This window comes from Nuphar pumila, chromosome 17, assembly GCF_984573655.1.
Source record: "Nuphar pumila chromosome 17, dmNupPumi1.hap1.1, whole genome shotgun sequence".
Lineage (NCBI taxonomy): Eukaryota > Viridiplantae > Streptophyta > Magnoliopsida > Nymphaeales > Nymphaeaceae > Nuphar > Nuphar pumila.
Genome location: NC_143265.1, coordinates 10,135,821 through 10,163,657, shown reverse-complemented (window position 1 = coordinate 10,163,657; position 27,837 = coordinate 10,135,821). Strand labels below are relative to the sequence as shown.

Sequence of the window (27,837 nt, the reverse complement as noted above, 5' to 3'; positions counted from 1 at the left end):
GCTAGGATTGACATAGGAGGGAACCCATCCTATGTCAAAGGACAGGATCCTTTTGGTTTTACACAGAAGATTACAAGGCGGGTAACGATTTTCTGTGTTTGAGTTTGACACAGGACTGGCTTGGGATAAGGAGATATTGAAAATCACCACCAATGGTGATTTTTTCAATATCCACCCTGGTCAAAACAAAAATGGTTGAGAAATATCCGGCCCCGGCCGTCCAATAACACAGCAAACATCTTTGCTCAGCCTTCACATGGTGCTTTCCACTTTTGAATCTACAGAAAACTTCAATACCTGAAAAAACAAAGATTAAAAAAAAAGTAAAACATTGAATGGGATGCCATAAGTTTAAAACCCACAGATAGCGTCCCTTGCCGCAAGATCAAAGCTGAGTGCACTCTCTCGTATGCAGGGAGGACCTCAAGGGTTTTACCAACCGGAGAGAGGCAAGCCAATGGGAGATCAGTGATTGAGAGAAAGGGGGGTTGGTTCCCTTGGATTATCTAAACAAAAAAAGTAGAACATTCAAAAATTCATGCCAAAGATGTGAAATCCTTGCTTTACAATAGGTTGGGCCGACGACCCAAAATCTACATTACTACAAACCTCCAAGACCTTGCCACCTATTGAAATCTACTGCCATTTAAGACGTCAACTTGCAAAGATAGCTTTCATCAAATCAGTCCCACTCATCCCCTATGTCATCCCTACCATCATACTCCTGGGGATTTCATTGATGCAAGTTGTTTTTTATCAAATCGGACTGGGATTTTTTTTATGTGATCGATATCATTGATTTAGTGAAATCAGCATTTAAATCCCGAAATCTGACTGTGCTGGATTTTTTTGGCGATTAACAAACCAACGGTTGACAAAACACAATTTTATGATTCAAAAAATCATATTTTTCATGAAAAATATGATCCAATGGTCGAGTCTTAATAAATTGACCAGGAAGAAACCATCTATAAAGTTGGATTTGATCAAAACAACCTGTCATAAGATTTAAAAGGGGTATGAAGATGGGGGATGACATAGGGGAAGAGTGGAACCCGACTCAGCTTACATACATATACCATGGCTAAGCATCTCCACTTAAAAAAAGTAAATGATATATTATGAAAAATATGGGCTTAGCCGATATCTCTCACCTGTGAGAGAGAGAGAGAGATATATATTCATATTTACACCTATATCCTCATCCTCATGACCAAGACAGGAAACAAAGATAGTACATTTGATATTGTTTAAGATGGTTCATGCCTACTTAACTCCAACCACAGACTTGAGGTACCGAAGCTTATCGTTCACATCCTTGAGATCAGTGGATTCCCCAAATGAAGATGCCGGCTCTACTCCGGTGAAGACGTAGAGTTCCCTGAGCTCCTCTAAGAAGGATGCCTGCAAAGCCGCATTGTACCCAACAATCACCCGCAAGGCCTCAATCTCCTTCCATATTCTCTCCTCCTCGTAGACTTCCTGCTGAAGAAAAGATATCAACGTAAAGCAGCCAAAAACGATCACAAAACAAACATAAGGCAATATTTTTTTTCTGGGATAATCCAAGGTAAACCCCAAAATCACTGACCGCACATTGGCTGGCCCTCCGGTTGGTAAAACCCTTGAGCCCCCCTCCCTGCTCCCCAGCTGTGCCGTTGTGGCAAATGGCAAGGAATGCCAACAAGACATGCATAACACAATAATTTGTACAAATCACAAAGAAATGCACATAATTCAACACAACAGGAGCTGGTTTAGAGAAGGACCCAGTCTAGTTAGGAAGCAGATCAGGTCATGCTGAACATGAGCGTTTTCGCTCATGCCGACATCGTGGCCATCCGATTTGCTTTTTAAAAAGCTCAAAAGTCAACAAAACCACGTGGCATTCATCCAAAATGCAAACAGACGGCCACGATGTCGGCATGAGCAAAACCGCTCATGTTCAGCATGACCTGATCTGCTTCCGTCTGGTTATGCACAAACAAGGAAACCTTGCAACTACCTCGGTAAATTTTAGTTGAATTGCAGTTGAATCTCAGTCACACGGATGTTCACATATTTCTGGTGCACACGATAGAGTTCCTCTCTCTCTCTCTCATAAGTAGAGCTTTGGTGCTAATGAAAGCAGGCATGATACAGTGATCGGTGCAGAGTACTTTACAACGTAAGCGAGACACAAAACACAGCTATCTTTTGTGTAAGACAGAAAATCACACATTGATCTTTTGTGTAAGACACAAAAAATCGCTGCACATACAGCGATTTTTTGTGTAACAGAAAACAGCTGTGTACATTGTGAAGTACTTAGGCCCGATCAGTAGATCTGCTCTGTAATGAAAGTAAGGACCTATCGAGTAGGAATCACCTTTTCATATCAGTAGATCTTGTAATGAAAGTAAGGACCTATTGAGTAGAAATCACCTTTTCATATTTTTTATACTTTTGTTAGATCAGACCTTATGGATGTGATCTGCAATGTTTGTTTAGTAAGAAATGAATGTTGAATCTGTGATAATGACATGTAAGCAGGTTTTTCAAAGGATTAATAAATTAACCACCTACAATGTAACAAAGTTTTGCAACTCAAAAAATCATATTTTTAGTTTGAAAAATTAATCACAATCCAAATTCCAAGGCCTGTACCTTAGTAAACAAACCATGCTGAACACACCTATGTGGTCAGATTGAGCCGATACAACTTGCACCTAAGATTTCCAGCTCAATAGTTTTGTATCTTCATTAGCGTCAGTTTTTCCTGGTGCAATAGACTAAGGTGATTCATGTGTTCTCCCTGTCGCTGTTTTCTTATATATATAACTGAGTTTTTGGAGTTTTTTTTCATGTTTTCCTTAAATCTGACCGTACGGATGTGTTCAACATGGTCAATTTACTAGGGAACGACACTTGGATCATGTTTTTTTGATAAAAAAATGTGATTTTTTAAGCCTTGAATATTTATGAAAACCTTAGACTGTCGATTTTTAAACCTTATAAAAACATATCCATCGGATGATCCAAGAGGTGATTCCTATAAAATCAAGCATGTAAAACACATCTGTATGGTTAGATTTAAGAAAAACATGAGAAAAAAAACCTTCAAAAGCCCGATTAGCTAGAAAAGTGGTTACTCTTCTCTCTCTCTCTCTCTCTCTCTCTCTCTCTCTCTATATATATATATATATATATATATATATATATATATAAAAGAAGAGGAACAGTTACAGGGAGAACACATACATCACCTTAGTCTATTACACCAGGAAAAAATGAAAAGATAGCATTTATTACCAAGCAAACCAACTTGAAAAACATGAATAACACCGTTCAAGAGGTAATAGTACAATTCACAAAAAATAAAGAATTTCTGCAAGAAAAAGCATAAACAAACTCGCATGCTAGTGTGGATTGGCAAGCTGAAAGGGATAATTTAACTAAAATCATTACCTCATCCCCCTTATCTGTGCTCATGTCATTCCTTTCCACAGGAATCTCTACTGTAAGTGAGGAATAGATTGATGCTGGAGTCACTGCTGTGTCAGTTAAATCTTCAAAGGATGAAGCAGGTGGAGCTGAATAACCTGCCGTGCCAGGTGAATATGCAGGTTCATCCTCACGGGTCATGCCCGATGAAAGGGGCAGCTGTGAATCTTCATCAGGAAAATTCCTTCCTGCCATCTGATCAACAAATTCCGTTTCCCAGCTCAAACTTTTTCCATCACTATCAGTTGTTTCCTGCTCGGTCTCCTCATCCACTCTCCCTGACTCTTTGGCACCTGTCTTGTCAAACACTTCCTCCCTTCCTTCCTCTGCTATTCTGTTATCTGCCATTCCAGCTGCCTCTTCACTATCGATTTCTTTGATAACTTCGCCATTCCCTTTGACTGACTGAAACATTTCATCATTTACAGATTCAATATCTTCCCTTTCTTTGTCATTTTTGCTTTTGATCTCCCTCTCCATTTCTCCTGTCATTTTTGCTTCAAATCTCTGGATCATACGATTCATGTAACCGCCGCTTTCTCCGGCCAAGAGCCGAGGTCTCCTAATCAACAACAATTTCATGACCTTTCCTGTACAAGCATATCCCATGAATGCAAGACCAAAAGGAACAGCAACCACGAACCCCAGAGTGGAGAAAACAACCAGAGGAGGGATCACAAATGGTGCAGATGATACAACTGCACCCATTATCAAGACCTTTTTACCCCAATCCCATATCCTTTGCAACATCCTGTTAACCTGTCACTGCCCAAAGATATGTCAAATAGCTTCCATTAAACATATGAAAGACCTGTCATTCCCTGGTCATATCAACTGCTTAGAACTAGATCATCTTTAAATTAGATATTGTTGAAAGGAGGACTACCAAGTTGTATTTTGAACTTTAGAATATTCCTTCTTACAGCAGCATTAAGGGCCTGGTTAGATTTACATTTACGATTCTAAAACTGGGATACTAAAAATCCTGGGATTCTAACAAACTTTGCACGGTGGCTATATTTGGATTTTTTAGAATCCCAGCTGTTTGTGGAATCCCATTTCTATAGCTAAAAACAGGATTATTCACATCCCTTGTTCCAAGAGGAATTTCAAGAACCTACAAATTCCCACGTCAAATGCAGCTCTAGCAGAAGGATGCATGTTTTATATATAAGTTTTTTTAAGTTTTTAAGTTTTTTCTTTTTTAGAATTGGATACTTTGAACCAGTGTTGTGAAAGGCGTTGAGGCGTAGCAAGGCACTCCACCAAAAACCGAGGCGAGGCGTATGCCTTGAGGCATAATGCGTAAGCCTCAAATATTTTTTTTGAAAACTTAAAAAAATTTATAAAAAATATCTAAAATACAAACAAAAGTAAAAATATACTAAGAAACTGATTATATAACTAAAATACTGGAAAATATATGAGATTAACCTACAAAACTCTTATTGATTATGTCTCCTAAGTCTTGTTGTAAAAAATAAAAAAGAAAAAAAAATTGCGCCTTGAGGCACAGAGGGCCGCGCCTCAAGGCGAGGCGCACCTTTTGTGCCTCAAGGCACGTTTTTGATAACACTGCTTTGAACCTATGTCACATAAGTGGGTGCAGGTGCAATACAGGTGCTTTGGGGATGCAAAAGCGCCCATGTTACATGTGTGTGTGTGTGTGTGTGTGAGGTTTTGATGAACAGGACATACTGTTTGTGGCTATGTACCAAGATTTTGCCTAAATTAAAGATATAAATACTGGTTGCCAATTATTTGATCAAACGTCTAAACAGAATTTTATTTGACGAGTACAAAAAAGCCATTTATTATCCATCATTTTAAATCTATGTGTGTATAATATCTGAATGCTTCCTTAGAAATACTCATTCCATTTTTACATGAAATCCTTTGTGTGTTAATGGGTTAAAAATTCATAACAAAAAGACCTTAGTTTGAACATGTGATATGCGGCTACAAAAAAATTACGTAGAATTACAAGTATTTTGCAGAGTAGCAACTATATACAATGCATCATCTAATATATATACAAAACATAAGCCAATATGTATAACGAAAAATCTAACATGCAAACTTATTCAATAAACCTTTAGATTGTCAATGGATGGAAAACACTAGTCTTAAATACTAAATCTCAATTTTCTTTTTTAGTATGCCGATAAAGAATTGCTGAAAGAAAAAACTAAATTTTCTTCGTTAGCATACCAAATGAAGAATTGCAGGAAAAAAAAATGATCGCTATTACTTTTTATAAAGAGAGACAGAGGGATCAGAAAAATAAATTATGAACTTTTCCGAACTATTGTTGGGTTTTCTAGAAAACCTTAAGGGCACAGTCAAACAAGAGATTATTAAAATTCTAAGATTTCTGAGTAAATTTAAAATATTTACCAAAACGAAGGACTATTAGAATTAAAGGTCCTGTGAGTTCTAGGATTTTGCGAATCCCAGAATCTCATGATCTCCTTAAAATCCTACATCCAACAGACACGAGTACCAGTGCACTTCTTTTTTAGGCGCAAAACATTCAAGTGAAAATACCATTTCTGATGCCAAGATTTACAGTAACCAGCCACAAAAGAAAACCCACCTTTTGTGAAAGAGAAAAAGCATGGCGATTAAAAATTCTCATGGAAAAAAATTACACGGAACCATCATATATAGAAGACATTAAATACCATAAAGATCCCACAGGTCAAAATGTTATGGACACACTTTCTGTTTTTTATAACTAAAAATTGTATAGTGTACATTAAGAGCCCGTTTAATTAGCGGGGGCACAAATGTTTGTAATAAAATAGCAAAAAATACAAAAACAATAACACTAAGGGCTTTACAAGATCATGAGCATAAGCACAAACCAATGTCACTAAGGTACAATCACAATGTACACAAGCACAAGTCCACTATAAGACAAAACAATAGCTAAGAAGGGGCAACAACACAAGCACCAAGTGCATATAACACATTAAGAAACTAAATAGAAAAACACAAAATATAAAAATATTCATCTTTATTGAGCATAAATGCTTAAGAGAAGAATTGAGAAAAATGGGCACAAGTAGTGTCATTATATAAAAAAGGACCCAAGGCATAAAGCCATTGGGATCTCCCATAAGAGTCATTGGGAACTCCCAACGATCCTAAATGTGATCGTTGGGGCTCCCAAAGACTCTATGGTCCCAATGACCATAAAGCCCCTATAATGCAATAAAGGGAAAAACAAAAATAAAAAAGCAAAATTATTCTTAGAGGACAATATCTATTACAAAAAGATGAAAATATCTCTAGAGGGTATTACCAATTACATCAATATAAATAACACACACACACACATATATATATATATATATATATATATATATATATAATATAAAACAAATATATATGTATGATAACACACACACACACACACACACACACACATATATATATATATATATATATATATATATATATATATATATATATATAACTTAATACAACAAAGACTTAATGTGAAGGATTCAAGTCATTAAGGGAAATCTTCATCTTTATCACGTAGAGAATTTTGCAAATACAAGTCTTCAAATGTCTTTATTGGTGATCATCCCCAAACGCCTTCGTTGATTATTTTCATCTTTATAACATGGTGCATTGAAGATATCCTTTCTCAGTCCATTGTATCTTTAAGAGCGGTAGAGAGAACAAATCAAAATGTTCCAACTACACAAGGAAGATATCCTTGCCTAATAGTTATAAAAAATTTAAAACCAATATATTTTAAAAACAAGAATAGAATTTTCAAACAAAGTAAAAATAATTTTTAGAAATGTTAGATAATCATTAAGAAAAATAAGATGAGTATTCTTCAAGGATCAATTTTTATGAAATCAAACCATAATCTTAAAATCAACATATTTTTCAAGAAAACATAACATTGATCATAAGAAAAATTGATCATTAAAGGACATATGAATCATCAAGAAGAGATAGACAACTATGCATAAATATTATCCTAAGCATTTCAAATAACAACATGCATATAAAATATAACAAATTAAAAGGAGACCTCAAGAAAAGATGAGCTAATTAAGTTCATGCATACAACAATGTCAACAAGACAACCAATATAAAACATATATATAACATATAATTAAAGCATATTTAATACACAAGACGATAATAAAACTAATTATTTTTATCAATAAAATGCATGATTTTAAGGTAAAAAATCAAATAGCCTTCAATTACGAACAAAAGTGTCCAGCAATATCAAGTGGACAACACACATGTGTTTTTGTAAAGAACACACTATCAACACCCACTAAGGGGCACACGCAAGAAGGCTCACAATATAAAGAATAAATTTTTATTAAACATCACAATTATGCAAAAAATACTTGAAATTCTTATCCATAAACATCTTTCATATAAGGAAAAATAAGAAGTAAAAGTTTAGAAATTTCAAGGAGAGATTTTAAAAATCCCACGTAACAAAGGGAATGATATTTGCAAATCAGTACTAATTTGCGAAAAATATAAAGAGATTTAAATTTTCATAAATATTAAGAAGTGATATTTTACAAATTTCAACAATAGTTTGACCACCACAAGCAATCACCTCACTAGGCCTCCAAACCTCAAAAATCAAGTGTATTAGCGACTAGAACAAGAGCATAATCACCATGCTAATAAAGGGTCAAAGACACACACGAAGGTGTGTATAAACATCTTTTGTCTACATATAATGACACCTAAAACAAGTGTATCAGCGACTAGAACAAGAGCATAATCATAATGTCAATGATGGGTTATGGGCTAAAATCACATACGAATGTGTGAATAAACATCTTTTGTCTGAAAGAATGAAACCCTAATCGACAGTGAGAGAAGAGAAGAGAAGGAGAGAGAGATTCCAGATGAAGGAGGGTTCAGTCCATCGTGACTGCCCTCTCATTCTATTTAAAATAAAGTGTAAAACATTAGAGTACGAAAATACCCTTTTATAAAATGATAATTTACAATACATGAACTGGATCTGGACCCGATCCATTATATAAATGGATCGGGTCAGACATACACAATGAAGATAATAATGCCTTCTTTTCAGCCTCCCTCAAGTTGTGCATGGTGTTGGACCATGAACAACTTGTTCTTCAAAAACCAAAATCTATCCTTTGTTAACCCTTTAGTGAGGATATCAGCAACTTGTTCTTTAGTTGACACATACATGGGCTCAATCTCTTTGTCTTCAACCTTTTTCCTAATAAAATGTTGATCTATTTCAATGTGCTTTGCTCGACTATGGTGAATGGGATTGAATGACATGTTGATGGCACTTTGATTGTCACACAGCAACAGTGATCGAGCAATCGGCTCTCCCATTTCAGTCAGAAGATGTCTTATCCATGTACCCTCGGCCATGGCAGTGGCCATCGATCTGTATTCAGCCTCAGTGCTCGATCTAGCAACCGCCTTTTGTTTTCTACTGCTCCAGGATACCAAGTTTGGCCCAATGAAGCTGTAGTAACCGGATATTGATCGTCGTTCGTCTGGATCCCCCACCCAATCAGCATCAGCATAAGTAATAATCTCATGCCCCCCACCTGGATCTAATTCTTCCTTGCCTTTGTATACCAGCCCATCACCCACTGTACCCTTTAGGTAGCGAAGTATACGTTTGACTGCCTCCATATGTGACACACGAGGTTCATGCATAAACTGGGATACCTGATTAACCGAATATACTATGTCAGGTCTAGTAAAAGTCAGGTATTGCAACATGCCAACTAAACTGCGATACTTAGTGGGATCTCCATATATATCCCCTTCTTGCGAACTCAATTTCTGATGAATGACAGTTGGAGTTGTTAACGGCTTACAATCTGTCATGCCTGCTCTGCCGAGAATGTCCAGCGTATATTTGTGTTGAGTAAGGGTAAGTGTATCATTCTTGTTATCAACTTCTACCCCAAGAAAATATCGCAGCTCTCCCAAATCTTTCATCTTAAATCTCTGATTTAATAACTTCTTCACCTGCTCAATGTGGCTTTTACAATTCCCTGTGATGATGATATCATCTACATATATCAACAGAAGAGTAGTAACTCCTTGTTCATTGTGAATGAATAATGAGTAATCCAGAAGAGACCTAGAAAAGCCATGCCGTTGTATTTCTAGAGAAAAACTGTCGAACCAGGAACGAGAAGCTTGTTTCAAACCATAGAGTGCTCTCTTTAATTTGCATACATATTTTTTGGCGTCTCGTTCTGCATACCCAGTGGGTTGTTCCATGTAGACCTCTTCTTTTAAATCCCCGTGCAGAAAAGCATTTTTTACATCCAGCTGACTCAATGTCCATCCATGTTTAATGGCTAGACTCAACACAATACGAATAGTCCCCATCTTAACAACAGGACTAAAAGTTTCATCAAAGTCTTGGCCTTCCTCTTGTGTGAATCCCTTGGCTATAAGTCGAGCCTTGTACCTTTCGATGCTCCACACAATACGAATAGTCCCCATCTTAAAAGAAGAGGTCTACATGGAACAACCCACTGGATATGCAGAACGAGACGCCAAAAAATATGTATGCAAATTAAAGAGAGCACTCTATGGTTTGAAACAAGCTTCTCGTTCCTGGTTCGACAGTTTTTCTCTAGAAATACAACGGCATGGCTTTTCTCGGTCTCTTTTGGATCACTCATTATTTATTCACAATGAACAAGGAGTCACTACTCTTCTGTTGATATATGTTGATGACATCATCATCACAGGGAACTGTAAAAGTCACATTGAGCAGGTGAAGAAGTTATTAAATCAGAGATTTAAGATGAAAGATTTGGGAGAGCTGCGATATTTTCTTGGGGTAGAAGTTGATAACAAGAATGATACACTTACCCTTACTCAACACAAATATACGCTGGACATTCTCGGCAGAGCAGGCATGACAGATTGTAAGCCGTTAACAACTCCAACTGTCATTCATCAGAAATTGAGTTCGCAAGAAGGGGATATATATGGAGATCCCACTAAGTATCGCAGCTTAGTTGGCATGTTGCAATACCTGACCTTTACTAGACCTGACATAGTATATTCGGTTAATCAAGTATCCCAGTTTATGCATGAACCTCGTATGTCACATATGGAGGCAGTCAAACGTATACTTCGTTACGTGAAGGGTACAGTTGGTGATGGGTTGGTATACAAGAAAAGAGAATTAGATCCAGGCGGGGGCCATGAGATCGTCACTTATGCTGATGCTGATTGGGCAGGTGATCCAGACGAACGACGATCAGTATCCGGTTATTGCAGCTTCATTGGGCCAAACTTGGTATCCTGGAGCAGTAGAAAACAAAAGGTTGTTGCTAGATCAAGCACCGAGGCTGAATACAGATCGATGGCCACTGCCACGGCCGAGGGCACATGGATTAGACATCTCCTGACAGAAATGGGAGAACCGATTGCTCGGTCACTGTTGTTGTGTGACAATCAAAGTGCCATCAACATGTCATTCAATCCCATCCACCATAGTCGAGCAAAGCATATTGAAATAGATCAACATTTTATTAGGAAAAAGGTTGAAGACAAGGAGATTGAGCCTATGTATGTGCCAACTGAAGAACAGGTTGCTGACATCCTCACTAAAGGCTTGACAAAGGATAGATTTTGGTTTCTGAAGAACAAGTTGTTCATGGTCCAACACCATGCACAACTTGAGGGAGGGTGAAAAGAAGAAGTCATTTGTATATGTCTGACCCGATCCATTTATATAATGGATCGGGTCCAGACCCAATAAGTGTAGAATGTATATTAACTCTTTTTTAAAGGGTATTTTCGTACCCTAGTTTATACACTAATTGTATTAATAGAATGAGAGGGCAGTCACGATTGACTGACCCCCTTTTCTCTTGATATCTCTTTCTCTTTCTCTCTCTCTCTCTCTCTCTCTCTCTCTCTCTCTCTCTCTCTCTCTCTCCTCTCTCTGCCGATGACAGGACCATGCAGGGAATAACGAGCGTTCTTTCTCACAAACTGTGAAGTGGAAAGCCTCAGTCCATAATGATAATGGGAGATTGCTCCCGTGCATCATGCTCATCGCAGTCTCAACAATATGTCGATGCTTCCTCTCAGCAATCCCATTTTGTTGAGGTGTATGAGGGCAAGACACTCTTCTCTTTATCCCATTATGTTGAAGAAAATTAACAAAATCACTCGAGGAGAATTCACCTCCTCCATCACACTGGAAATTAAGAATGTTGATAGAGAAATGATTTTGAACAAAAGAGTGAAATATCTGGAACAATCCAAAAACTTCTGATTTGTGCTTCATAAAGAATATCCAAGTATAACGTGAGTAACTATCAACGAAAATAAGATAGTATTTACTGCCAGAAAAAAAAGTAATTGGAGCACGACCCCAGACATCTGAACAAATGACCTCAAATGGCCTTGAAGCTCTTTTATTAATGGAAGCAAAAGGTAAAACATGACTCTTACATAGATGACAGCTAGAACATTTTGTATCAACGACTTCTGAACTTAGACTGGACTTAGGAATAAGATTATTCATGACAAGTTTTTCAATGAAATGACGACCACAATGGCGAAGACGACTATGCCAAAGTCTTGGCTTATTACTTTCAGAAACATTAAATATAAAATCAGAATCAAAGACTTGACGTTGGTGAGGCTTCAAGGATGAATAGTTGGAATGAATGAAGGAAGGATCTTCTTGGAAGATGTACATGTTGCCCCATCGTTGTCCTTCAGCGAATATCCTCCTCGTGCGAAGATCCTTGACATAAACAGAAAAGGGAGTAAATTCGACTGAAGCATTAGCATCATCAACAAGTTTTGAGACAGAAACAATGTTCTTTTGAATATTAGGAGCATGGATGACACTTGGAAGTTTAAGAGAGGATTTTGACATGTCTATAATGGCATTTCCAGTATGTGAGATGGCATGATGTGATCCATCTCCTGTGACAATGCTATTCTTTCCAACATAAGGTGTAAGAGTCAAGAGTTTACCTACATCACCTGTAACATGAGTAGCTGCTCCGGAGTCGACATACCAAGTTCCTTTGTCATTTTGTTTCATATTCAATCCTGCCAAAGCTGCCAACAGTAACTCTTTTACTTCTTCATCCATTTTAGTCTCTGCTTGTGGAGCTTTCCCTTTGTTTTGGGGATTAAACCAACAATTCGCTTTAATGTGCCCTTTCTTGTTGCATAGGAAGCAGGTGGGAATGGGTCGTTGTCCCTGGACATTGGGTGTTGAAAGAATGCCACGACCTCCATAGTTATTTCTCCCTTGGCCTCCTTTTCCTCGAAAAGAACTTCCTCTACCTCGACCATAACTCATTCCCATAGCCAGCACATCTTGTATTCCGGAATTCCCATGAGAGGTTTCAGAGGAACCTTTCAGATTCATCTCATATTGCAATAATTTTGCACGAAGATCTTCAAACTTTGGAAGTTCTGGTAGACATAGTAAGGTTGTCGTCATAACATGATAGTTTGGCCCCAATCCACTCAAGGTTTGTTGTACTTTATCTTTTTCACTGACAAGACATCCAACAACCGCCAACTGATCTGTGATGCCTTTCATTTTATTCAGGTATTCCATAATAGACATGGAATCTTTCTTCAGCATTTGAAATTCTCGCTTAAGAAACATGATTCTTGCCTCAGAAATTTGTGAATATGTTTGAACTAACATATCCCACAGTTTCTTTGCCGAACAATCATCAGGAAGAGCAATAAGGACCTCCTGTGAAAGAGTTGAAGTGATGTATGCCACTAGCGATTGATCTCTCTTCATCCAAGCAACATATTCTGGATTCTTGTGAAGAACAACAGATTGTTCTCCTTTATCATCCGCATTTTCTTGCGAAAGGAATTCTGGAGGCGGTGGGACCGATCCATAAGTGACCAGAGAGGTCCTGACTCTTTATAAACGGAATAATCTGTCTTTTCCAGGTTAAGAAATTGCAATTATTCAATTTTTCAGAAACTAGTTGACCAAGAAAACTTGAGGACAAGCATGATTGCCCATGAGTAAATTCCATTTGATGAACTCGGCTAAAAACTTCAGATGAAGAAAGACAGATGGCTACTAGCAGACAGTTCTCTTTAGAATCAACAAAAGATACAAAGTAGTAGAAAGGAAATCACAGATTGACAGTGATTAGCAGGTAGCAGGAAAACACATATTCAATGCAGGGAAAAACAGCAAGAAAAAACAGCAGGAGGAAATCACAGATCAAGAGAGGTAGATTGACAATGATTAGCAGAAATTAACTGTAGGAAAAACAACAAAAGAATAGCAGAAATTAACCACGGATGGAGAGATGATCGAATTTTCACAAAGGAAAGGAGGAACCTGATTTTATTAGACACAGATTTTGTTGGTAGAAACACACTGATGAAAGAACTAGAATCAGGCAGATTCAAGCTGGGTATTCACGACTGATGAAAGAATCAGAATCAGGCAGATTCACGCTGGGGATTCACGGCTGATGAAAGTTCCAGAAACACACTGATGAAGGTTCCAGAATCACGCAGATTCACGGCTGGCACACTGATGAAAGTTCCAGAATCACGTCGATTCACGGTTGGGTATTCACGCTGGGTATTCACGGCTGGGTATTCACGCCCAGATTCACACAGATTCATGGCTGATGAATATGAGCTTTCTTCAAGATTCACGGCTGATAAATCCACTCTGCTGACGCTGATGGGCTCACGCTGGGTTTTGCTCACACAGATTTACGGCTGATGCAGATCCACGCTTGGTTTTCTTCACGCAGACTCACGCAGATCCACGCTGGGCTTTCTTCACGCAGATCCACGCCGGGCTTTCTTCACGCAGATTCACGCAGATCTACGCCTTGCTCTGATACCATGAAAGAATGAAACCCTAATCGACAATGAGAGAAGAGAAGAGAGGGAGAGAGAGATTCCAGATGAAGGAGGGTTCAGTCCATCGTGACTGCCCTCTCATTCTATTTAAAATAAAGTGTAAAACATTAGGGTACGAAAATACCCTTTTACAAAATGATAATTTACAATACAAGAACTGGATCTGGACCCGATCCATTATACAAATGGATCGGGTCAGACATACACAATGAAGATAATAATGCCTTCTTTTCATTGTCTACATATAATGACACTAAAAAAACAAGTGTATCATTGACTAGATCAAGAGTATAATTACAACGCCAACATTGGGCTAAAAACACACACGAAGGTGTGAACAAACATCTCTTGTCTACATACAATGACACTTAGATACGAGGCATAATAGGAGAAAAACCCGAGGTAAGAAAGCTTGTAATGGAAACAAACTAATGCCATCAATTTGTACAATCTTTCGAAACACCATGGTTTAAAAAATAGATAGTCATCACAGGTAAACATAATTATAAGTATCCAACATAATAATGTATATATAATGTATACATACATTATATATATATATATATATATATTCTTTTATCATTGTAATATATATATATATATATATACATCTTAACACACACAACTCACTCCCATAAACAAACCTTGGTTCAACAATAACAAGGACAAGAGAAATGATGCATCATATAAAATTTTGTGATAGACACAACAAATATCCTAAGAATGCAATAAATACTCATGGAAATCATTTTTCAAATAAGTGAGTTCAAATATAAGAACCAATTTGAAAAAACAAAGTTTCAAATCAAATCCAATAACGGTAGATGAAAAACTTAGACTGAATATAGTGCAATCATATGCACGACAAGAAGTCAATTAATGCAATCATAAGCTTCGTAAATACAAGCAAGCTATATAGAAAGATAGCTCAGTATAAACTACAAGTCTACTACGAGACAATCAATGCCATATAACATTAAAGATGACCAAAACATATATAATTATCAAAAAATCATATAAAAAACCAAGTGCATACACAAGTACAATAAATCATGGATATTCACAAAGAGATTAAAAGAAGTCATGTATATGCAATCATCTAAATAACTTAAAGTCACATATATTATACAAAGGACATACATAGAAACAAATTTAAGCATATATGCAAGTGATAGATGGCACTAAGGCCACAATATAAAAATTTATATTTTTATAAATAACAAGTAAGCAATGAATCAAGAGTCTTTAATAAAAAACACACATGTCCACCAAAGATCTAAGTGGACAAGTACGTTCATCAATAATGGACAAGTACTAAAGTGAACCATGACGGAAACACTTATAACACCTACTAAAGGAAAACACAAAGAAGTTTCTCATATTCTTAACTTAATATTTCATTAAAAACTAAGTATGCAACATAAACATAATATTTAAATCCCATGCAACATTAAAGAGCCATGAGACTAAGAAAATAACATAAGCATAAGGACCATAAAAGAGATTTATTAAAGTGAATGACTTCCCATAAGAAATTATGCTCAAAACCTTAAGCACGAACAAACAATCTTATTCACCATGTAAGGCAATCATAAGTGCAAAAGGATAAAAAATCAATATAAAAATTATCATTATTATTATTATTTATAAGCTAAATCATAATTTATAACACTTCATTTGCTACTTTTAATACACCAAGAGTAAAGAGAAAGATTAAACACACAAATAAAGCAAGTTTTTAAAAAATTAAAATTCAAACAAGATTTCAAAAAACATACACATATCTAATTTCACAAGATTAAACAAATAAACCTTATAAGAACAAGTCCAACAATAATAAAAAAAACATTCAAAGTTTTTTTTTTTGTTTTAATAAAACAAAGGCAAACATATATATATATTTAAAGATTAAAGAAAATAAGTGCTTCCTCATGCATAATGCATGAAAAAGATAACACAAGAAATACTTAAATATATAAGATACATACCGGGTCTAGTTTTTCCTTGAATCCAAGCCACACAACGATCATGAATCTTTCACGAAGCATAAACTCGAACCAAAGAATCCCAAGACCCAAAGGAGGCAAAATGCCAATAAGAAATTTTTGGCTCTGACACCATGTAATAAAATAGCGAAAAATATAAAAACAATGCCACTAAGGGCTTTACAAGATCACGATCACAAAAGTACATAAGCACAAATTAATGCCACTAAGAGCTTACAAGATCACAATCACAATATGCACAAGCACAAGTCCACTATAGGACAAAACAATAGCCAACAAAGGGCAACAATACAAGCACCAAGTGCATATAAGACATTAAAAAACAAAATATAAAAATATTCATCTTTATTGAACATAAATGCTTAAGAGAAGCATTGAGAAAAATTAGCACTAGTGCCATTATATATAAAAAGACCCAAGGCATAAAGCCATTGGGAGCTTCCATAGGAGTCATTAGGAGCTCCCAAGTCCCAACAATCATAAATGTGACTGTTGGGGCTCCCGACTCTATGGTCCCAATGACCATAAAGCCCCTACAATGCAATGAAGGAAAAAATAAAAATAAAATAAGAAAAACAAAAAAGCAAAATTGTCCTTATGGACAACATCTATTACAAAAAGACAAAAATACCCCTACAAGGTATTACCTATTACATCAATATAAATAACATATATATGAATATATGTACAATATGAAATATATATATATATATATACAACTTTGTTAAAAGTTGTAATCTCATATGTTAAAACCTAAGTCACAGGGACTCGGCAAAGCAGGTGTTGCACCCGCGTCGACGCGACGCTGGTGGGCGTGCGGGTGCGGTCAACACGACCCTAGGTGTAGTCAACGCACCCAGGGTCATTTTCGTTCATGTTTCGAATGTTAAAAAAAAAACGATGAAAAGGAGGATTAGGGCAAAAAAAATTTTTGTCCTAATGTCTCCTCTCCTCTCCTGCGTAGCTCAACTCGAGCTCTCTCCTCCCGACGCCACCTCCTAGGCTCCTCCTCTCCCTCGTCGCAGGTACATACCCTCTGGCTCCCTCTCGCTCTCTTCTTGTGTCGGCAATGGAGGGGCCGAGCCCCCCTGCTCTCTCTCACTCTCTTATTGGGTCGACAGGGGAGGGGCCGAGCCCCCCCTCTCGCTCTCTTGTTGGGTCGATAGGGGAGGGGCTGAGCCCCCCCCCTCTCCCTCTGTTTTCGGCAGGAGAGGGGCCGAGCCCCCATCCCTACTCCCTCTTATTTCAGGGGAGGGGCTAAGTCCCTCCCTATTTTTGGCAGGGGAGGGGCAGATCTCCCCTCCTTGCTCCTGATTTTATTATATATATATATAATATATATATTATATATATTTTTTTATATCAAGATAATGTCTGTATAATTGATTTGAAATTTTGAATGTATTTTTTTTTGTTTTCAGGATAAAAATTACGGATAAAGAGAAAGGACTTGCGTCATCCTCATCCCAACATGTGAGTTCTGCTACTAGTTTTGTTGATAGTTATAATGGGATTGATGATGTGGGGTCACTATGGGTACATATAGATAAACTTGCAAAAACTGAAGAAGGAGGTGGTGAAAACAAAAGATTTTGATGCAAGCTCTGCGAAAAAGATTTTGTTGGGTTTTACACAAGAGTGAATGCTCATTTGTTGAAGATACTAGGACATGGCATTTCAGGATGCAGAAAAGTTGATGAGACAATGCGAAGACAATACAAGAAAATACAAGAAGAATATTAGAAGAGAAAGACAATGACTGATTCTTGTGCCGTTAGTGTGCCATTTGCAAGCCACCAAGAAGATGGTAAAAAAGAAAGAAAAGTCAATATAGGAGGTAGAGAAATGATACAAGCAACATTCAATACATATAGAAGAGAAGAATTGGATATAAAAGTTTGGAGGTATTTTTATTCTAGTTCACTCCCATTTAATGCGGCTAGAAATCCTAATTGGAAGGATTTAGTAACATCCTTGGCAAATTATAATTGAGTGGCTATGTGCCTCCAAGTTCAGAAAAAATATGAACCACACTTCTTGCAGAAGAGAGGGCAAATGTGGAAAGGTTGCTGGAGATTAAAAAATATTCATGGGAGCAAAACGAAGTTTCTATTCTGTCTGATGGATGGACAGATATTCAAAGGCGTCCACTGAACAATTTCATTGCTTGTTCGCTTAGTGGCCCAATATTCTTGAAAGCAATTGATGCATCTGAGAAATATAAAAATGCAAAGTATTTGAAAGGGTTATTTATAGAAGTCATAAAATAAGTGGGTGATCAGAAAGTGATACAAATCATTACAGACAATGCTCCAATTTGTAAAAGTGTAGCGTTGAGTTTGGAGAGTGAGTACTCTCATATTTTTTGGACTCCCTATGTAGCACAGGGCTTAAATATGGCTCTAAAGAACATCTGTAATCCCAAATAAGAAGAAAATTCACAAGCATATGTTTTATGTTCATGGATTGAATATTTAGAAAGAAATGTCAAAAGCATTAGGAATTTTGGTGATAACCACCATCGTGCTAATGCTATATTTAATAGGCATTCTGACCTGATTGTTGTAGGTCGCTGAAACACATTTTGCGTCCATCATTATGATGGTGAAGAAGATTAAAAGAGTGAAGAATGCTTTGGTTAACATGGTGACCGATGAAAATTGAACATTCTATTGTGCTGATGATGATATCAAGGCTCAAGAAATTAAAAAATTCATTCTTGATGATAAGTTTTGGGACAGAGTGGTATATTTCCTTCAATTTACGCAACCTATATGAAAAATGTTAAGAGAAGTTGATAAGGATGAGCTCATGCTTCACAGAGTTTATGAAATGTGGGATAATATGATTGAAAAAATATAAGCAATAGTTTTCAAGCACGAAGAAAAAAATCCTGCATTGGATGATTCAAAATTTTTTAATCATATTTATTCAATTTTAGTTAGAAGATGGGATAAGAGCAATACTCATTTACATTGCATGACACATTCTCTTAATCGAAAATATTATGCAAATAAATGGCGGGCTGGTGGTATTGATCGTGTCCCACCAAATTTAGACCCAGAGCTATCAAGACATAGAAATATGTGTATGACAAGACTTTTTCCAGAAGCATATCTTCTACATCAAGTCACAAAAGAGTTTGAAAAATTTTCATCTTCGAGATTATATGGACCGGCATTATTCGCGAGAAAAGATGATAATATAGATCCTATCACATGGTGGTCAACATTTGGATCAGAAACACCTCTTCTCCAACGTCTTGCATTAAGATCGCTATCGCAGCCTGTTAGTTCATCTTGTTGTTAAAGAAACTGAAGCGCATATTCTCAAATCCACAATATGAAGAGAAACAAACTCACCAGCAAGCGTGCAGAGGATTTAGTATATGTTCATTCAAATCTTCGATTACTTTTGCGAACCAATGATGAATACATGTACTAATTTGCTTTCTTAGTTATTTAATTATTTCTTAGTTTTTCATTCAAATATATTTGTATTGTATTTAACATTTTCAAATTGAGTTTGTAACGCAGAGAAGGAACATCCAAATTTGGGGATGTAAACCCAAAAGAGTGTGACTTCGAGGGAGAGCATGATTTCAACATAACAAACATGGATTTAGCTAAGCCCAGTATTCCTTTTAATGATGCATTTGATAATGAAGAAGAAAATTATTAAGATCCATTACTTCATCAGGATATACTTTGGTATGTAATTTAGTTCTTTTCTGCTTTACTTATTTGATTGATATTTAGGTTGATTTATGTAATTGCTTTACTTATTTGATTGATATTTAGGTTGATATATTGCATGCATGATGAATGATATTATGACAATGTTAACTGTTAAAACTTCAAAATTATATATATATATATATATATATATATATATATATTTGCCCTGTCGCACCCCCGCACCCAAGGTTTTTGAAAGTGCCGCACCCCCACACCTACAACCATGTGACATAGGTTAAAACCCCATCATATATAATCTTTTTCCAGTTTAGTTACAATAGGATAGCTAGTTAATAGGTAGTTTAGTTTTTTTTTGTTCTTTACTTTTTTGACTAATTTGAGCTTATGCTTTTTGACCAAGTCAAAAAGCAAAAGCCAAATAAGACAAACTTGAACTTATGCTTTTTGACAAAGTCAAAAAGCATAATTCAAGAAAGAGTCGTTGGACTCTCCAACGGCTTCCAACGACTCTCTCTAAGCCACATTAACACTTCTATAAATATGGAGCAACACCCCATGCTTTTGTATTCTTTTTGGATGTGGGTTTTCCCCACTTGAATAAAGTATTTTCTTTTTTCCTCTTAGTGTATATACTCTTTTGAGTATTCTTTGTGAGTGTATTGAATGAACTCTTGTGTTCATTAAGAGATCCTTTGTGAGCTTGCTTTTGGAGTTTCCGTTTGAGGCTATATTTCCTTTCATGGTATCAGAGCGAGGTTGAAGCAAGTTCTTTCGGTGCATTGGGAATTGTGCCACATGAGTTTCTTGCAATAAGGTGATTTTCCTTGAAGTGGTGATTGTGTGGAGGCATAAAAAAGCTTAAAGAAATATTTATACTCACCATTCGTGGTAGAGTATCCTTTTATTTTTCTCTTCTCTTTCCTCTCTTACCTCTTTTCCCAAATATTGTAAAATGGATGACAATGATAATGTCACCATCAAGCTCATCAAACTAAATGATTCCAACTATGTCATATGGGCTTCTATTATGAAACATCTTATATGGGGAAAGGGTTTGTGGGGATTAGTAGATGGAACCGATGAGGAACCTACTCTAATTCTTACAAAAGATGAGGGGGAAAGAGAAATACCTATCACGAAAGTAGAAAAAGTTAAGGCTATATCTATTTATGAGAAAAGGTGGAAAGAATGGCGTATGGGACATGTCAAAATCATGTCTTGGCTTATCTCAAGTGTTGATATAAAGAAATGCTCAAGTTTAGCAAAATTTGAGCATGCAAATGAAGAATGAGACTATCTTAAGAGAATGTATTCTCTTAAGGATATTGCACATGTGTGCAATCTTCAAATTAAAGTAAGAAACATAGTTCAAGGAGACAAGAGCATTAGGGAGTATTATAATGGCTTGTCGGAGTTATGGGAAAAATTAACTCTTCTTAAACCAAAGTGGCACTGTCCACAACAAGGTTGTTAAATGCGATGAGGCGAAGCGAGGCATTGAGCATGTTATGAAGAGAGACATAAGCCTCAAGGCATTGAAGCATAAGCTTCATGATCAAAATAATAAAATATATAATATTAATAAAATAATGAAAATTTTAAATAAAAACTAATTTTTTGTTCTTTACTTTTTGGACTAATTTGAGCTTATGCTTTTTGACCAAGTCAAAAAGCAAAAGCCAAATAAGGCAAACTTGAACTTATGCTTTTTGACTAAGTCAAAAAGCATAAATCAAGAAAGAGTCGTTGGACCTTCCAACGACTCTATTAGAGCCGTTGGAGAGTCCAGCCACTCTCTCTAAGCCACATTAACACTTGTATAAATATGGGGCAACACCCCATGCTTTGTATTCTTTTTGGATGTGGGTTTTCCCCAAAGTATTTTTTTTTTCCTCTTAGTGTATATACTCTTTTGAGTATTCTTTGTGAGTGTATTGAATGAACTCTTGTGTTCATTAAGAGATCCTTTGTGAGCTTGCTTTTCGAGTTTCCGTTTGAGGCTCTATTTCCTTTCAAACTTAACATTGTCTACTAGGACTGATTGCATCCCATAATCATGGGCCCCATATCTCGTGTTGCAACATGGACGAGTGCACCTGCACTTAAACACCTCTAAGAGGCCTTACTAGAGGTAGTAAACATATTATGAACTAGTCAACCGGGACAAAGTGGCATGTTTGCATAAACCATGTAATCTACTACCAACTTTATTATGATCACTGGTCACATAATATTTGACGTTGGTATTTGTGGAGTACATAGGCCATGGAAAAGTAATATCCCCACCTATGTTGGCGTAAATCTAGCCTTGACCTGAAAAAAATAGGTAGACAAAAAGTAACAATGCCCATGATCCCTAAATATCATTTGTTAAGCACTTTTTAAGAGTTTACTTCTAGATGCTAATATTTGCACCTAACATCAATAATATTTTTTTAAGACATTCATTGCAGGCAAGCAACTATGCAAAATCATATATTAGTCAATTAAACCAAGCAAATGTGAACACCAATTCTACTGATGACCAAATATTTAACTAAATCTGTCCAAAAAAAATGCAATGACCCAATATCTTACTAAATGGACAGGTGAACATCAAGAGTGGACTTCCCCAGCTCGGCCAAGTTAGCAGCAAAAAAGTGCAGGTAATGCAACTAACTTAGCTGCTAATATTTCTTCACCAAGTTGCTTTTTGCGCTAGAAGAATATGATCGTTGCATATTTTTAAACTCGAACAAAATCTAAAAGGATAAAGTGTTTGAATTGTGGATCCTGCAGCAACTACTTGTGATACAGAGTTTTAACTTAAATCATCTGCAAAATCCACTGGGCGGAACTTCCGCAGAGCTTCCGTGCTCTTGAACTATTTTGGGTCACATCTCACAGAGATCCAATATTTAAAATATATAACTAAATATAAATTAAACAAGTAAGATGACCATATACCTGAACACGCAAAAGTTGATGATGACTACCAACATTTTCCCCCTCAATACCAATTTATGTCAAGTTCTTGATAATGTTGAGTCTTTTTAAGGTAACCCTTCAAAATTTGTAACGATTGAGACTTATAAACTCTTTACAGCTAAGACCTATTCTTCTGATCTTTTGAAGTTGTGGCAAGAATGCCTCTCTCTCTGCAATATCTTTTTGCATCTCATGTGTGCATACTTTTGTCTTGCACTTGTTTGTATGATACCATCTTTTTCTTCAACGATGGGGTAAAATCTTTTCTTCTAATTCTCCTTTAAACATGGGATTGTCTTGCCTCACTTTTGTAAACTTCTTATTATTTATCTGGAGTTACATCTATTTACCTAAGACTTGACCACCTTACTCCATTTGACCGTTGTAATTATTGCGGTTTACCTTCAACCTTTAACTGACTTGTATGGTTTCTTCAAGTGTTAATTCTATGGTGAACACTGTCTCTCCATATACTAGCAAACATTCTTGACGGAGAAAGTAAACTCTATTGGGATTAAGACTCTTAATTAGTCTAGCCCAGAGTTGTCAGTCGAGGAAGCGGTAGCGGGAAGCGATTCGAAAAGCAGGAAGCGAGGCACTTTTAAAATTTTAGGAAGTGGGAAGCACGGGACAACTTAAAAGTGAACCAGGAATCATCTCTAAAGCGAGAAGGGAAGCTAATTGGAAGTGACCTAGGAAGCGAAGAGGGAAGCGACCTAGGATTCGAGTGGGAAGAGAATAGGAATCGAGTTTTCCCGATATTGGGCAAAAAAATTTTGTTAAAAGCTCCAAGCCCCCCAAAAAAAGAAAACTCACTTCTTGATATTGAGAAGCGAGTGAGAAGTGAGAAGGAAGTGAGCCTTCCATTTAAAAGGGTCGCTTCCCCGTGTTTTTTGGGGAAGCGGGCTTCCCCGAGTCCTATAGTGTTTCCAATAACCCTGGTCTAGCCTTCATATGGATTTTGGTCATCATCCTCCTTTTTCGATTCTTCAGTCTTCAATCGTTGTTGGAGATCATATTCAAGGACCTTAAAATTTAGAAGCACCATTGCTTCTGATGACCACCATGAAGATACTTCATCAAACACCATATCCCGTAATGTGTAACATTTATATGTGGAGGGATCACAATATCTCCATCTATTTTCCTCATTATCATATCCCAAGAATATGCATGTACGGTTCTATTTCTCAAACTTGCTTCTCAAGTTTTTTGAATAAGAACATAACAAACACAATCAAAAGCTTTAAGATGACTTACCCGAGTTTTGCTTGAGATGGCCTATCGTCATGTCAGTTGCCTCTTTAAAATAATCGACCCAAAATTTACTCAGCATGTTCTTCACATGCATCATGCTTCTTGCATTTCAACAAGTCACCAAATAAATTTCTCTCCTTTGCCTAACTTCTTCTTTGAATTGCTTGGACTTTTGAAAACCTTTGACTTTTTTATAAAGATTATTTACAGATATCTCTTGAGTAGTCATCAATAGGTGAGCATATATCTATAACCACTAACTGATAGTGGATTGACTTGACCAAACACAACTAAGTGGCGAGCTCCAATGGCCTTCTTACTCGATACTTAGCTTCTCTATATGGAAGTTGATGAGTCTTTCCATATCGACACCCTAATACACCTAGTGTCTTTTTGGACCTCTAACTTAGGAAGTCCCCTCAACATTGACTTGTCCATTGTCACTTTTATCCTATTGAAGCTCACATCTCCAAGTCAAGCATATCAAAGATCTGTAGTATCATTCTTACATGTCATTTCAGTTGACATATCATTGGCTCAAGTATTACAAAATTACCATGCAATGATAACTAAGAGACTAAAATTAGATTTGTCTTCATACATAGCACATGGTATACGTGTTGTAGATAGGCTTGATCATCACTATTTTGGACAACATATATCTTTGCAGATATGAACGATCAATAACCACACATTGTTTGTTGTCGAAACAACCTTCCCACTTCTTGAGTCGATAATTTAGTGATGATCATAATTGATCACTTCGGTATTCAAAACAGATGTCAAAGCTATCTCATCTTGCTTGGCAACATCCTTTTCTGACTTCTATCATTATAAGAAAAGCTGCCGTATCCAAACCCCTATTTATTATCATTTTGGTCACGAGGTGCAATGACTAGGTTTCCTACAACGATCTTCTTCTTCCTTGCTCGATAGTCATGAGCACAACGACCTTTTTCTAGATTCTTGGTCACTATGCTCGTGTTGATAAGAAGGGTAGCTTCTCTTAAAATGTGTACTTGTAGCGTATACATGCATGTAGTATATATGTATCATATATACATACATGTATGGATTTTGTTTTCCTATTTGTAGAATGAACCTTAGGATATATTTGTATTTGTATTTTTGTTTCTCTATTTTGTATTCTTTTGTATTTTTAGTTCATGCCCATCAAGGGCATTTAGGACCTTTTGTGGGTCAACTAGCTGTTAGGATGCTCTAACGGCTAGTTGCTCTCTCCTTTGGCTGTATATATATGGAACTTATGTCTCACTCTTTGTATGCATGTTTTATGCACCAATTTATTTTATATTGTGAGTGTACGCCATTGTGCCTCTTGAGAGCTTCCCTTTGTGGGTTGTGTTGTGTTTTTTCCCTAGTAGGCATTGATTTTTATTCTTGGAGATATCAGTACAACTTCATTTCTTATGGTCATACCAGCCGTTTGGTTGACAAGAGATTCTTGATTTGCAAGAAAACTCTCCAACTCTATGATGGACAGTTGTACTGGCCAGCCTCAAACTGTCATCACGAAAATGTTGGTACTTGGGTCTCAATTTTTTTATGATGATTCTTCTCATCTTTATCTTGTTGATCTTGGCCTTTAGATCTATATAGAACAATTTTCAACATAAAATCTTTATTTTCATGAAGTATTGGTAGATTGGCATCGATCCTTGAGTGATTGTGTTGAGCTTGTTCTCCAAAATATGAAGTCAAGCATCGTTTGACTTCGCAAAATTGGGTTGCTAAAGCATCACAGATAGCTTTGGAAGTTACAATATCTTGAGTATATTATAATTGTTCCTTTTTTACTGTTGTTTTTATCACATACAAGGATTTTTTCTGCATTGATTTTTCTATCTATGCAATGTCCTGTCCAAGGTTGCCAGGAAGGGAAACAGAAACGAGAAACGTAATATGTGTGTGGAACAAAAGTGCAAATACTGACAATATGCATGAATGTTAAAATATTAAATATTATAACTAAAGTATTTAAAAATTGTCTTATTAGATAAAATATTAAAGAAATTTTGAATAACACATATATTTAAACTTTGTATTGAAAAGAGAAATTTCTTATTTAAGATAAACTTGCAAAAAATGTATGGAAAACATGTTTCCCAAATGAAGGAAACGGGTTTCCTATACAAAGTAAGTTTCTCATGTGATGTGAAATGGGTTTTCCATGCATTTTTAGAAGTTTTCCACAAGTTTTGGAAACACTAGGTTTCTGGTTTAGGAAACGGTTTCCCAAGAAACGAGTTTCCATTTGTAAGTGGAGTTTCCAGTAATCATGGTCCTGACATTTGACAGTGACGATGAAGTAATTTGCTATCACCGACAATCTCTGGGAGGTCTTGCAAGATGGAATAAAAATCTATACAAGACCGTCAAAAATTATAATTGGACCTAGCCAACAATATCTTCATGTGTTCTAAATCAATATCGACTTTCAATCTTTGTTTCTTATTTTTTATTGTTTCTTGTTTTATTCTGTTGGACTATCTTACTTCTGTCATTTTGCATGTGTCTAATGGCTATTAGAAAACAATGTATGTTTTCTTTTTCAATGATTGTGTTAAAATATAATTCGTGTGCACTGTTAGCTCACTATGAACCATCATGTCCACCTATAAATAAATGTTCGTGTATAACTCATTCTCATAAATGAAGTGAAATTACTCATTTTAAGGAAATCAGAGGTTCAGCAAGTTTGCTTTTGCGTGTTCAAGTATGTGGTCGTCTTATATTATGTGTATCTTATTTTTGTTAGATCCGACCCACTATAGTTCGTAAAAGAAGCCCGAGTTTACGAGCTAAAGACTGAAAAGCGAAAAAGAGGTTGCTGATGTACACAAGAGTCCACCTTCAAGCTACAGATCCACGCAGGACTCAAATTCGGCTGCGAACCATAGAAAAACATATCGGAACAGAATCCATTCTGAAGGGAGCAAATGCTAATTTTTTTTCTAATTTAAAATCAAGACACCAAAATCAAGCAATTCAAGTTCTCAGATTTTCTACTTGTCACATTTTCCGTCTACAGAAAAGGGGGAAAAAAGAACCGGAAGAGTAAATGAGGCCAAATGTCTAGCTCTTACAGTAAAAAACCTGCGAAGCGCTCTGAATTCAACCGCCTCTGTCTCCCGGCAAACTCTCGAGTGATCTTCGCTCTCTTCGGCTCTCCCTCCCTCGGAACTCAAAAACCTTCCATCGGAAGCGCTCTGCGTGTTCTCGATGAGAAAGGACACCACGAGACAAAACCGGATCCTCTGAGCAGCACGATCGAAGGTCGAATTCAACCAAGCCGTTGAGATCGCTCCAAGCGGGTTCCTAGAAATTGAATCTCAGAAGAGAAGAGCGTCGATCGAGAGGGGAGCAAATCTCAAACGCCGCCGTTACAGAAAACAAGGAAAGAAGAAGACGGCAGCCACCGCCGATTTCACGTGCTTTACCATCTGAGCCGTCGATATCCCTCCGCGGAGCGTCCACAGAGAGAGAGAGGACGA

The 27,837-nt window shown here is 36.6% G+C and overlaps 1 protein-coding gene across 1 annotated transcript; it reads right to left on the bottom strand.

Moving 5' to 3' along the window:
* Positions 1–114: 114 nt before the first annotated feature.
* Positions 115–27,837, bottom strand: LOC149811603 (uncharacterized). The gene is made up of 4 exons (XM_089992739.1): positions 27,430–27,837; positions 3,448–4,248; positions 1,276–1,482; positions 115–297 (listed from the first exon to the last, which is right to left on the bottom strand). The coding sequence occupies exons 2-4, from the start codon at positions 4,231–4,233 to the stop codon at positions 253–255; spliced, it is 1,038 nt and encodes a 345-aa protein (XP_089848865.1). The 5' UTR covers positions 4,234–4,248; positions 27,430–27,837; the 3' UTR covers positions 115–252.

Excerpts from the sequence above, each read along its gene's own strand:
- LOC149811603 (XM_089992739.1), bottom strand. The coding sequence starts at position 4,233 with ATGTTGCAAAGGATATGGGATTGGGGTAAAAAGGTCTTGATAATGGGT. Across the intron at positions 1,483-3,447 it reads GCACAGATAAGGGGGATGAG|GAAGTCTACGAGGAGGAGAG; the intron begins GTAATGATTTTA and ends TTTCTTCAGCAG. Across the intron at positions 298-1,275 it reads ACCTCAAGTCTGTGGTTGGA|GTATTGAAGTTTTCTGTAGA; the intron begins GTTAAGTAGGCA and ends TTGTTTTTTCAG.